Consider the following 12,046-nt stretch of genomic DNA (forward strand, 5'->3'; position numbering starts at 1 on the left):
TTTAACGTCCCAAAGCGACAAAGGCTATGAGAGACGCCGTAGTGGAGGGCTCCGGAAATTTCGACCACCTGGGGTTCTTTAACGTGCACTGACATCGCACAGTACACGGGCCTCTAGAATTTCTGCTCCAAAGAAATTCTTGCCGCCGCAGCCGGGATCGAACCCACGTCTTTTGGGTCAGCAGCCGAGCACCATAACCGCTGAGCCACCGCGGCGGCTGGTTGTAGTCTGGTCCAGGCGACAAATAAATAGGCTTTTCATCGCCACTAATCTGGATGCTATAAGCATGGACTGCTTAGCTGTGCCAAACGTCGCTCGAGCCTGAGATGGCTGGCTCACCGCTTTTGGCTGGCGTGGCAGATGAGTACGCTGGTATACTGAGCAGGAGGCCTCGTTGGGGGTGCAGAATTTGTCGCAGCGAACGTTGTCGCCACAACAGACGCGTAGTTGCGAGATTCCGAAGACTCGGTAGGCTAGCACTCACTGTGGTTGGCGGAATGAACCACAACACAGATGCACTTAGGCCATTCACAGCCTCACGCAGGAGCACATTCTCGGCTCGAAGCTGTCGCACCTCACCGGCCAACGCATTCATTCGACTAGCCATCTTTTTATGCGAAGCATACTAAAATAGCCCAACCCAGAGCCGTATATTCCCTTCGGGACCAACCCAGCTCCTCGAGCGCGGCGGTGTCGTTACCATTGACCTTTCGTGACCTCCATGTCATACCACGTGATGCGTGACGTCACAGCAGATGAAAAACGGGGGCCCAACTCGCGCCGTCGCGCGAGGCGTCGTGACCAAGGATGACCACGTGGTGCGTGACGTCACAGCAGATGAGAAACGGGGGCCCAGCTCGCGCCGTCACGCGAGGCGTCGCGACCAAGGAGGACCATGTGATGCGTGACGTAACGACATAGGAGAAACGGGGCCCCAGCTCGCGCCGTCGCGCGAGGCGTCGCGACCAATGTGTTTCCTGCTTCTGCCGCTAGGTGCGCTGTAGTGAACACGTGATGCTGGAGCGGCGGTATACAAGGAGGTGCGCCTGCCTCTGCTAGGCGTACACGGGACAGAGATGCCTCCTGGAGACAATGCTGCTCGTTGGAATGAGAAGCAAAAGTTGCGACGTGCTACAGAGACTGATGAAGAGCGTGAAGAACGTCTAGCCAAGCGGCGTTCTCGATATGCAACTCGGCGACAATATGCTTCGCATCTGACTAGGCTTAACCCAAGCTAAGCCTCAGCCATTTTTTTGTCACCTGAAGAACACTTGACGAAGCACTGACAGAAGCTGCGTCTTGAATATCCAGGGAAGAGCGAAGTGCCTCGGGGAGCGTTTCCGTGCCGCCGGCTGTGCAGATAAGCCCTGTCGACGAAGGAACGTGCCGATTCATGCAGTGCACACATTTGTACTTGCTGGTACGGGATGCCATTAGGATACTGCTGCCTACCACGAATGGGCTGGGAGCAGCTTGCACATGCGTCTGCCTCGGGCGCCATCTCGTCCAATAGTCGTCCAAAGAATATGGGTCCAGTTAGTACTGCCGGTCTAGCCGTGCGTGGATGGGCCTTCCCAGATGTGTTTGGGTGCGCGGATTTTTTAACGGCATCACGCGAGCATCGACTGTTCGCTTGATCAGCGCCCTATGACGGAACGAAACGGCAAACTCGCCTGGGGTTGCAGCATGCGCATGAAGCCCAGGCCGCGGCCGCCGTCGTCTGCCGGGCTGTTCCTGGAGCTGCGCGCTGCCCCCGACCCTTTCCTTCGCTTACCGCACTACATGTCTTATCTCCCGCTTGTCAAAATCATGGGTCACAGCCACATCCGCATACAACTGCAAGCAAAACAAGAGCAAACGAAAGACAGATCGCAAGGTTCGTTCGAGAAACGCTGAGTAAAGCTGTTTGCAGCTGGTTGGCACGTGGCTTCTACTGGATAACGGCGGCGCGTATGCCAGAGGTAGGGGTTGCGCGCAGCTCCTGGAACAGCCTCGCAGACGACGGCCACCGTGACGCATGCTGCAACTCTTGGCGAGTTTGCCGATTCGTTCCGTCATAGGGCGCTGATCAAGCGAACGGTCGATGCTCGCGTTATACCTTTGAAAAATTGGAAGGGTTGTACTACATCCCAATCGCCTGCTCGCTTGCCCCCGGCGGAGAGAAAACACTAGGCGATGACACAGTGGGGAACGTGACTAAGGTTTGTTCTGTTTCATCAGATTTTTTTTTTTTTTACTGATTGTGCGTATAGCAGTTAGACAGACAATATGCTACCTCGTGATAGTTACGCTTTGGCTGCTTAGAAATTTCGTTTGCGTCACACGCCGGGACGTCTCTTGAATTTAAGCCTTAAACTTTTTTTTACAGGCCGCAAGCTACTTGTTCAACATACCGAAAGTGAAACTATTCCGCCACTTCACGCCGAGCAACATTCTCGGGTGAGTGAATGAAGATAGTCATCGTTCATGTCCCTGCAAATTTTGCGCGTGATAATTTCATGGAAAGCTTTCCGTATGACTAGATGCGTTCCCTGTGCGCGAAACATCGTTCCTTCGAACAGCAGGCGGTCATGCCGGGGATGTCTACGTGAAAATCAAATCTGAACTTTCCTGTAGGCAAGAACCTTCACAGCGGGAACGGGCTAGCACTAAACCATGGAAAACGGGAAAATGTATCGCACTGTGGTCATTGGTTCAGCCGTCTACTCCTGTCACACTTTATCAAGCGGCTAAGTCCGAGATACTAGGGCGACAGATGATGCTTCATTTCGTCATTTCTTTCTTGTCTCTCTGCACACACCTGCGTTAATGAGTTACCCCGTGAATAGTGTGACAGTGCGCTGCGCGTCTCAGGAGTGCCGCTATCTCCGGCGACACCTTCCCTTTGTGGGTCCCGGGAGGCGCTTGAGCAAGAGACTGTATGGCGCCAGGAATCGTCGGGTGTCGGGGGCCAAGACTCATTAAGGGTCTGAAGGGCGAGAGCCTGGCCGCCCGCTTTCTTCGCACGCCGACAGGCATTCAAATGGTCAAGTACACCCCGTAAGAGTGACAGAGGCGCCGCCCGGAGGAGAAAACACCCAAGCTTGTATAAGGTCCGGGGGAAGATGGGGAATGCTGCAGGCGCCGGCGCTGAGAGGAAGGTGAGGGAGATGCTCCAGTCTGGAAAGAAGGACCGCCTGAATGGACGGGGGGGGGGGGGGCTAGTCAGTGGAGTGACGAGGAAGGCCCGAGACGACACCGCTGGCAATTGGTACTCGGGGGCCCTAAGCGCCCAAGCCATCAGGGAGAAGCTGAGCCTCACCGAACGAACAAGGTAAAATCCGCAGTGCTTCCGTTCCTTCTGACGAAGACTGCGGCGCCAACGCAGCGGCATATAAGCTTGGGCATCCCAGCGTCTACATCATGTACTCGATACATTTGATGCTTGGATGTATTTGTTTTCTTCCAACTGAGTCTAGCGGTGTCTCTTTGCCTCTCCGTCCCGTGTGAACCCGCTCAGTAGGTGGGGTCTCCGTCCCGTGTGAATCCGCTCAGTAGGTGGGGTCGTCACAACAGCGTGAGCAGGCGATATGCGAACAACTCGTTGCAACCAAATGATTTTGCCAGGCATTACTCGTCAGTGCACTCAGTGCACACATGTTGCACATGAGTGAAATAACGTACAGCCACTTCGCGCTTGCGCCTCGTGTGTTTAGTTCTGTACTTCACTGAGAAGTCTTGACTCTGAGGGAAAACCTCTTTCGTGAACAATGCCTTGAGCTTCCTCATCAATGCCTTCACCTTTGGACCTTTCTCTGGTGACTTCTCAGAGACTAGATGCTTGACGGAAGTAATCCACATCATCATTTTATGCAATGTTGACTGCATTTCGTATTATGATGAAAAATCAACGGGAGCATTTTGAGATACCAAGCCAGCGTTCCTTGAGACGGTGTCTGGCAATTTAACCGGCTCACGAAAAGTGTGGAAAAAGAAGTGTAGAAATGAAGAAAGAAATTACCTACGCCGTGATGTTGAGCGACTTCCTCTGTGCATTAACCAATAGTCCCCCTATTTTCAGAAAATGCACTGGGAAAACTGCGTACGCAAGTATCGCAAACCTTTCGCTCTCTCCACTGGAAGAACTGGTAAGCATGAGAGAGTCCACTTTCTGCTTCAGATGCTTCAGCACTGTTCGCTGTGAGCCCTCACAGACACTGTTATGGAAATTCATTGCACTATCGTGAACTATAACTTTCCATCTACACTCGCACGGAATTACCAAAGCGAGGGAAGCCCTGAAAAATTACTTTAAAAATGTGACCAAGATGTTGTGTTTGAGAGAGTGAGCATGTGTGCACCAGAACTTCGGTGTCAGCGCATGTTGGCAAGGCCGTTATTCCTTACGAAAGCATTGCTTTTGATGGCGTCACACATATATGGTCATTTAGAGCGCTAAAGTGGGGCCTTTTTTGAATTTTGACTGACCTCCTCTAGAGAGTTGTGATGGGATGAGTGAAGGAAGTGAAAGATGGAAAGCAGAGACAAGAAACATGTCCGAACGAAGGAGTGGGTAGGTGTGTACGGCGAATGGTGCCAAGCATGAGCACCCTTAACTAAAACTGCATGTGTCTTCTGCAAAGAAATCTAGCTCTGAATAGTGCCACTTGTGCGTTATTGATATCTGTTACTGGATTCCAGTTTACTTGTAGGGTTTACCTAGCGAAATGGTCTCCAAAATATTTAACAGCGACATCTGTTAAGGGCCCGTGTCCCGGTTCTGTGGCGACGGCGTTGTCATGACACCGAGCCACTCCTATTGGTCAGCGCGTAGGGACGTCGCGCATGACGCCACTACAACCCGCCATGGCAACACGCCAAGCTGAAAGGTCCGAACGCAGTCATGTCGCGACTGGCAGCATACTGACATCACGCGCAACGACCAAGAAGTCTTCATCTCCGCGAATCTCTTGAAAGAGCAATAAAAGTTTTCTCTCTCTCTCTCTCTCTACCAGAAAAAAAAATAGTAAGAAATAAGTATAATCAATAAACATAAAGATGCAACATAAAATTCTGCTGGGTTCCGAGCCGAGGAATTGATGGCAACGATAAAGTAGATGTGCGCGTTGCACAAGCTCGGAACGAAAAAATCAGGAAAGTAAAAATAGCCAACATAGGCTGCGTGAAATCAGTACAAAATTAAGCTGATAGTTGAATGGGAGACTTAATGTAATTATGAAGTAAATGTCTACCCTTGCTAAAACCCATGTAGGACAATGGAAGTCATGCGCGCATCAAAAACGTTTTATTCAAGAAACTTTATGTCGCCTTCGCATTGAGCACGAACTCTTTGCAGTTTAATTGTCGCATAAAAAGAGAGACAAACGTATGAGCTGCGCGGAGAAGTGTCCACTATAAACCAGACTTCATGTTCATGCACAAAGCTGGAGAATCCAAGCAATAAATATTGCTCACAATTATATTCTGAACGCATCCCTTTTCACCTTAGTTTACTATTGGGAGAAAATGCACTTTAAAAACCTCAAGAGTTCTTCAAAAAATATGATATTTAAAAAACAAAACATCCTAGCTCTTTCATACAAAGACAATTTCAGACTTTTGTTTGGCGTATGATAGCCTTCCTTGCTTCTGTGCCATAAAACCCAACGCAACACGTGAATATAGGATAATACTATATTCAACACATCAAACAGCTGTCGCAGAATCTCGCGTTACAAGCCGTCGCGCAATTTTTGTTCGTAACAACCTCTGGTCCTTGCTACTCATTTCAGAACGCGCAGCATTTCCGCAAGCAGCTGTTCGGGGACTGGCAGAGTTCGCAGGAATACGTTAAGAACGATACCCTCGACGTCATCAGCAACTGTGCCAAGAAGATCATCGACAGCCTCAAGAATGACAATATGCTACACCAGGTAAAGAGGACCGGGTTCTTAACAAAATTAAAAGAACAAGGGGTGGCTTGTGGTAACGGTGCTGGGCGTTACGTAGGATTATGAGAGATATTTAGCCCGTTGTTTCATGAAAAGAAGAAACCAGAAGAAAACCCTATCCAGTCGCCGCCCAACTTCACCCTCCAGAAGCGCCACCCACCAACTCACCTACCTGCACCTTCCACAAGGCCTACACCCGCTAAATCAAGCCCCCACTCAGCAGCGGAACGAAGAAGTGACGGTCAAATCGAATTAAAAGACGCAGTGGGAAAACCAGCTCCCATACAGAGGCACCAGCCCCCTCTCCACCCCACCGCCCTGCTGCCCACACACCGACTAGCACCCTCGACCGGCTTCTGCACACCCCCAGATTAATTATGTCGCGTGTGTTAGGCCTCGGCTTCCGGAAAGAATATTCAGACAGACGAGGTACAAAGAAGGTCAGTATAAGAGGCTGACAGAAATGCATGGACGCCTGACACCAGAGAGTAATATTATCAAACTAATCACTGAGAGTACTATCGCGCTCAATATGAGTTGCAACGCGCGGTCATCGACCGGTGTTCGTTCCGTGGTGTGCCTCCTCCAAACAGTCGCTCGGAATTCTGGGAGAAACTATTTCCTGGGCGGGGGTGCTGTTGTTTCCTGGAACAGCAGTTTCTCCCAGAATTCCGAGCGACTGTTTGGAGGAGGCACACCACGGAACGAGCCCCGGTCGATGACCGCGCGTTGCAACTCATATTGAGCGCGATAGTACATCCAATTGGGCCGGTATAATTCTGCAATCAATTACATGCCACTTCTTAATTTCCCGCCCGTCTCTCTCGGCTGAAGTGGCGCCACTCCTCGTGCCCGCACTCTGCTATTGGTTGAAGCCTAGGTCGTGGCGTCGCTTCTGCCAGTGGCGCAAGGAGCGAAATTCAAAGGTGACACCGATCCGAGAAGGAATCGCTGTATTTACCAACCGTCCTTCCGCAGAATTTCCGCATCAAATGTCGGATTGTCCCACAATTTTTTGCACATATGGGCTACCTGCCTGAGAGAGGCATTCCATCTACGCTTTCAGTTTGCAGAGAGGGGAAACCTTGCGGAGAAAGCCTTTTTAAATAGAGGTCTTCCTGGTTACATAAGCAAACAGTCTTGCGCAGACTTTAAAGCGCGATGATTAAATAAGCTTTCTTTTTTTTTCAGCTGAAGCTTAGTACCGCGTCGAAGGAGTTTGACAGATTTTTGGTAAGTGTACTTGCACTCTCAATAACGGGTGTCCAGCCATCTCAGAAGAAGCTCAGATATGGCATCAACCGTCATATCAACCGCGCAAAATTGCGCGGCCCGTTTTATCACATCGAAGTACGGCAGACAACACAGTGTAACTCTTATCAAGGCATCCCTTGATCTGAAACCTCTAGTACTTCGGCGTAAAACTCACAGCTTTGATTATTTCGCAAATTGTACTACACCTTCCTACAGCTAAGATACTCTGTATTGCACCCGCCGCTTCGCACCTCACGCCGACTTTTTAACTATTTTTAAGTTTGCAGCTCATACACGGCTCCACAGACTAATTTAATAAATCTTTTTTACCTAGCTCCATTACACTGTGGAATGACCTACCCGATTTCATAGTTACTGAAATAGAACCCAATAAATTCCGGCAGTTATTAACAGCACATTTCAAGGGCTGAGTTATTTTGTCGTGTTTTTGAGTGTGTGCATGTGTGTTTCTTATCTTTCTCCAAGTTGTTCTTGAGCTGCTGTGTCTTTCTTATGTTCATACTTTTGATAATGTTGATAATGTTATTGTTGACCATGAACCCTGCACTTTGTATTTCTTGTTGATGTTACCGACCACTGTATTATGCAACGACTGCCCCCCCCCCTTATGTAATGCCCTAAACCAAGGGCCCTTAAGGGTAAATAAATGATGATGATGGTGGTGATGATGATGAGCTTACACGAGCCTACTGACCGTTTTAAAGTTATTGCCGAGTTAAGAAATTCTTATATTAAACGTTTTCTTGTCTCAGATACTGCAGTGATTGCGGCACGCGACGTATTCTGGTATCGGGAGCGCCTGTAGGCGATCACTTGCTGCATCCACAGTGGCGCACCAAATATTGAAAACAAAACTTGACTGACCGGCAGCAAAGCCAAAAACTCGAAAGGCCCTAGCAATGGTGAGAAATGTCGCGGCGTCAGTCGTCGGTATAGTGCACGCTATCGGTGTAGCAAGTTGATTCGGCTCGGCAGTTTTCCTGCATTTAGGGGCTAGCTGTTATGCACAAAATTTCTTCTTCTCAAATGACCGAACGATCTGGCATAAAAGCAGAGGTGTCGCGGTTTTCAGAACAGCAGTGCACAGGTTTCCCTGCTCATCACTGGACAAGGCTGACTCGAAGTTTGATCTAAGTAATAATCTTGTACCTTAACAGATGTTTCCAGTTACGACGTTTTCACTGCGCAGATGCTTCAAATGAGCAACTTTTTAATTATATACACACCTAGAAGCCTGCTCACTATGTCTGGCGGCAGCTCATTTATTCTTGAGAGGCTGCTCGGGAGGAGCGACCTAGGTCGCAACCCAAGTCGCACCGATGGCAGCAACTGCCATAGAAGGGTGGTGGCGCATCGCTTGACCGCTGCACCACTGGGCCAGGAGGAGTAGGAAGACTCCCAGAGATTTATGAATGGAGAGAATGGCCAATTCCGCATATGTGGACATTGACTCATTATCGCTATCCGAACAACTGTCATCCGTGAACACTGGATCTGAACACCGGAACCGAAGGGAAATCCTAACTGCTACCGCACCTAATTCGCATTTGGTGTAACTACGCAAATTGACCATAAGTTTTTTTTTTTTATCGTCCCTAGACATTCCGAAATTATCAAGACTAGATCAATTTATTTGTGTTACAATAATCTTTCTCAACAGATCTTTCAATTTTTACACCCCTTCAATGAAGGGGCCATTAGTAATGAAATCCGGAAAGTTTAGTAACATTTTTTCGAAGTTTACGGGGCTTGGGCATTACAGGATTGACGTTGCGCTGACTTCGCACACAGCGCACAGGTGTTTTTGCATTTCGCCCCTGCGTAATGCGATCGCTGTGGCCGGGATTCGATCCAAAACCTCGTGCTCAGCAGCAGAACTACGCCGCCGCAGTGGGTAGCGAGTGCTCGAAGGTGAATGACGCCTTCATTTGTATCAAGGGCTTGTGTGTTTGCAGAAAAGGCCACATGGCGCAAAAATTTCAGTCTAGAAATGAACGCGCAAGTCGCGTAAGACACTTACGTTGTGTTTGTGTACAGAAATCTCTGAGTGTGTCCTTAAATACTAGTTTCCTTAATCTTGCACAATCCTATCATCTTTTCCAGCCATGGAAGTTTTATACTTTTCCCTTCGTTTGCTGTTTTGCGAATTACTTGCACTGATATTACTAATTTCATTCGGTGTGCGATGCACAACTGAAGCTTAAAATGGCAGACGTTGAATTCTCTATGGATTCAAGTCAGATAACTTGATGGCTTGTTTCTTTGCTGTTGCTGAATTATGGATATTTTCTGCAACATTTCACACGTACGCGTATGTCCTACATCACTGAATATATCGCAGGATTCTGTAAAGACTGCAAATGATTCCGCCAGTAAACTTCTCGCTTCAAAAGGCTCGACATCAGATGTGGATGTGGCCATTGCCCAGGTGAGCCATGCTAGCCCATGTAGTGAACCTAATCTACACCGCTGCTTTGAATTTATTTCGTTGCTCTTGCATATAAATATATTTTTATTTTCATTTCTGTTCCCTCGAGGCATGAGGAAGTTACATAAAGGCAAGTTATAAAAATTCATGGACACATTTCTTTATGCTTGCCTTGACTAAGGTGGTGATGGAGGCAGAAATGTGATCTTACTAATTTGTGATTCGAAGATTGAACAAACTCATACAAATGTCGGTGCGATATGACGGAAGCCGTACCTTAAACTGTTTTTCGATTCGGAGTGACACGTTTTAGTTGAAACTGAAAGTTCATTTGAGAATCCAAAACAAGTTATAAGAATATACAGCGATAAGTCCCATGGTACGAGACCGGTGGCCACTGTATATTCCCCTTACCACTGTATGTTTCTTATCACTGTATATTCTTATCTGCGGTCTCGTACTATGGGAAACAATGCGTAACAAAAGCTAAAAAGAATATCAGTGTGCATATATTATATTGCGAAACAACACAGACAATGAATAACAAGGTACATAGCCGCCGCGGTGGCTCAGTGGTTATGGTGCTCGGCTGCTGACCCCAAAGACGCGGGTTCGATCCCGGTCGCGGCGGCTGAATTTCTTTGGAGGAGAAATTCGAGGCCCGTGTACTGTGCGATGTCAGTGCACGTTAAAGAACCTCAGGTGGTCGAAATTTCCGGAGCCCTCCACTACGGCGTCTCTCATAGCCTTAGTCGCTTTGGGACGTTAAACCCCATAAACCAAACCAAACCATAGCGTAAAGAACAAAACCGACAGATTTAAATGCGAGAAATAAACAGCAGAAGAAAGTGCGATAACGCACTGTACGATGCCGTGATACATAGGATAAATAACAGTAATGTAATGAGCAGTTAAACTCTTAATTTCCATTTAAACAAAAAAACTGCATTAGTTTGCTTGATGTCCAAATTTAAAGAATTCCGAAATGATGTGGTAGAAAACTGAAGGCATTGTTTCCCGTGGTTAGTTCTGACCTTCCAGGTAGGTAGCAGAAAGTTATTACGCAGCGCGGATCGTGTGATGTTGTTGTTGTTTACGATAGTGTCGGTAGGAAAGATGCTTAGCGGGAGTTGACGACTGAAAATCTTAGAAACTAGAGAGAATACTAATATTATAAAAATAAAAGGCGGAGATGGGTATAACGTTTGAATCCATGAACAAATTTCGCGAGGGTGAGGTTCGAGGGGAAAAGGTTGCTTTTAAAGACTTGCTTTTAAATTTTTATTAAGGGCTAAAGATGATTATGATAAGCGTTACCCCAGGATGAGATGCCACAGTTTAAGTGGCTATGGACGAATGCGTAGTAAAGGGATAATAATGTATGTATAAGGAAATAACTTTGACCTCTGATTAGTGCGCATAATCTATACGAAATTTCCTTGCAAGTTTTCGCAACACGATAATGGAATTTTAAGTGAGGGTCAATAATAACACCCAGTTGTACGTTGTACGGAGGAAGGAGCAAGCGGTAAGTAAAAGTGGTGCTAATGTAGTAGATTTTATCGTGATGACCTGAAGCCAATGTACGGCGGTTGGTTTTTTTCATTAATAATGTTCTTGCAGTTTTTGAGCAATTATGTGGGATAAAGCGGGTGGTGTTGCTCGAAACATAATTCATGGCTTGTGATAGAGATATGTCAGCGGTATCCCAAAGTGAGCATCTGTATAACCTCTCAAAAGAGGACTGGCTTTGCGTTGTCAATCTTTCCAAGGTTTGGACTGCTTGATGCGCTAGGAAGCCACGCTAAACAGCTTCATTTTACATACTATAACCCTGTTTTTAGAAAAAAATTCGTTCGTTATAACTACAAGCGAAACAACAAAACAAAGGAACGATCGAGATCAGATGCAACATCGCTGCCCACCGCCATCTTGTTTGTTTCCGGAATTCTGGATAGCCTTGGATGGTCTTGGCTTTTCTTCTATTTCTTTTTTTTTGTCATCGTTAAAAACTGTTTCATCTCGTTTTATTTGCGCTATCACGTTAAGCAATCAATTATTATAAGTCCTTTTTTCTTTTCCACCGACCTCTTCAGAAATTCCGCTCATTTTCTGTCACCAATTTTTTTAACTACGAGTGCACTTTGCTTTCCTGTTTATCAGCGCGTAGCCCAAAGTGTCACTCGGAGTGCCGAAGCTCACTTTCCATTAGTGCACTTAACTTGTGCGCTTACAGGGGTCGCAAACCTCCCAGGGCTCTAAACAGACAAGAGTTGTCCAGTCGACACTGCTCTAAATAAAAAGACGCTGTTCTTCGCTACTCTTGGACGAAAATTCCTTGTTCAATACAGTAGGGTAGTAGGAAGAGGCAGGTAACCCTAAAGGGAGGCCCGCCAGCTACTGGCGACGGCTG

At 47.4% G+C, this 12,046-nt stretch overlaps 1 protein-coding gene across 1 annotated transcript in view; it reads left to right on the forward strand.

Annotated features, from left to right (window-relative positions):
* Positions 1 to 12,046, forward strand: part of LOC149340016 (uncharacterized) — a 54,438-nt gene that overhangs the window by 20,498 nt on the left and 21,894 nt on the right. Inside the window, exons 9-13 of the mRNA XM_089550622.1 lie at positions 2,369 to 2,439; positions 4,061 to 4,127; positions 5,772 to 5,912; positions 7,122 to 7,163; positions 9,547 to 9,633. Coding sequence (XP_089406748.1) covers positions 2,369 to 2,439; positions 4,061 to 4,127; positions 5,772 to 5,912; positions 7,122 to 7,163; positions 9,547 to 9,633 — 408 coding nt within the window. The remainder of the gene's footprint in view (positions 1 to 2,368; positions 2,440 to 4,060; positions 4,128 to 5,771; positions 5,913 to 7,121; positions 7,164 to 9,546; positions 9,634 to 12,046) is intronic.

This window comes from Amblyomma mixtum, chromosome 6 (assembly GCF_055824585.1).
Source record: "Amblyomma mixtum isolate Tamu chromosome 6, ASM5582458v1, whole genome shotgun sequence".
Lineage (NCBI taxonomy): Eukaryota > Metazoa > Arthropoda > Arachnida > Ixodida > Ixodidae > Amblyomma > Amblyomma mixtum.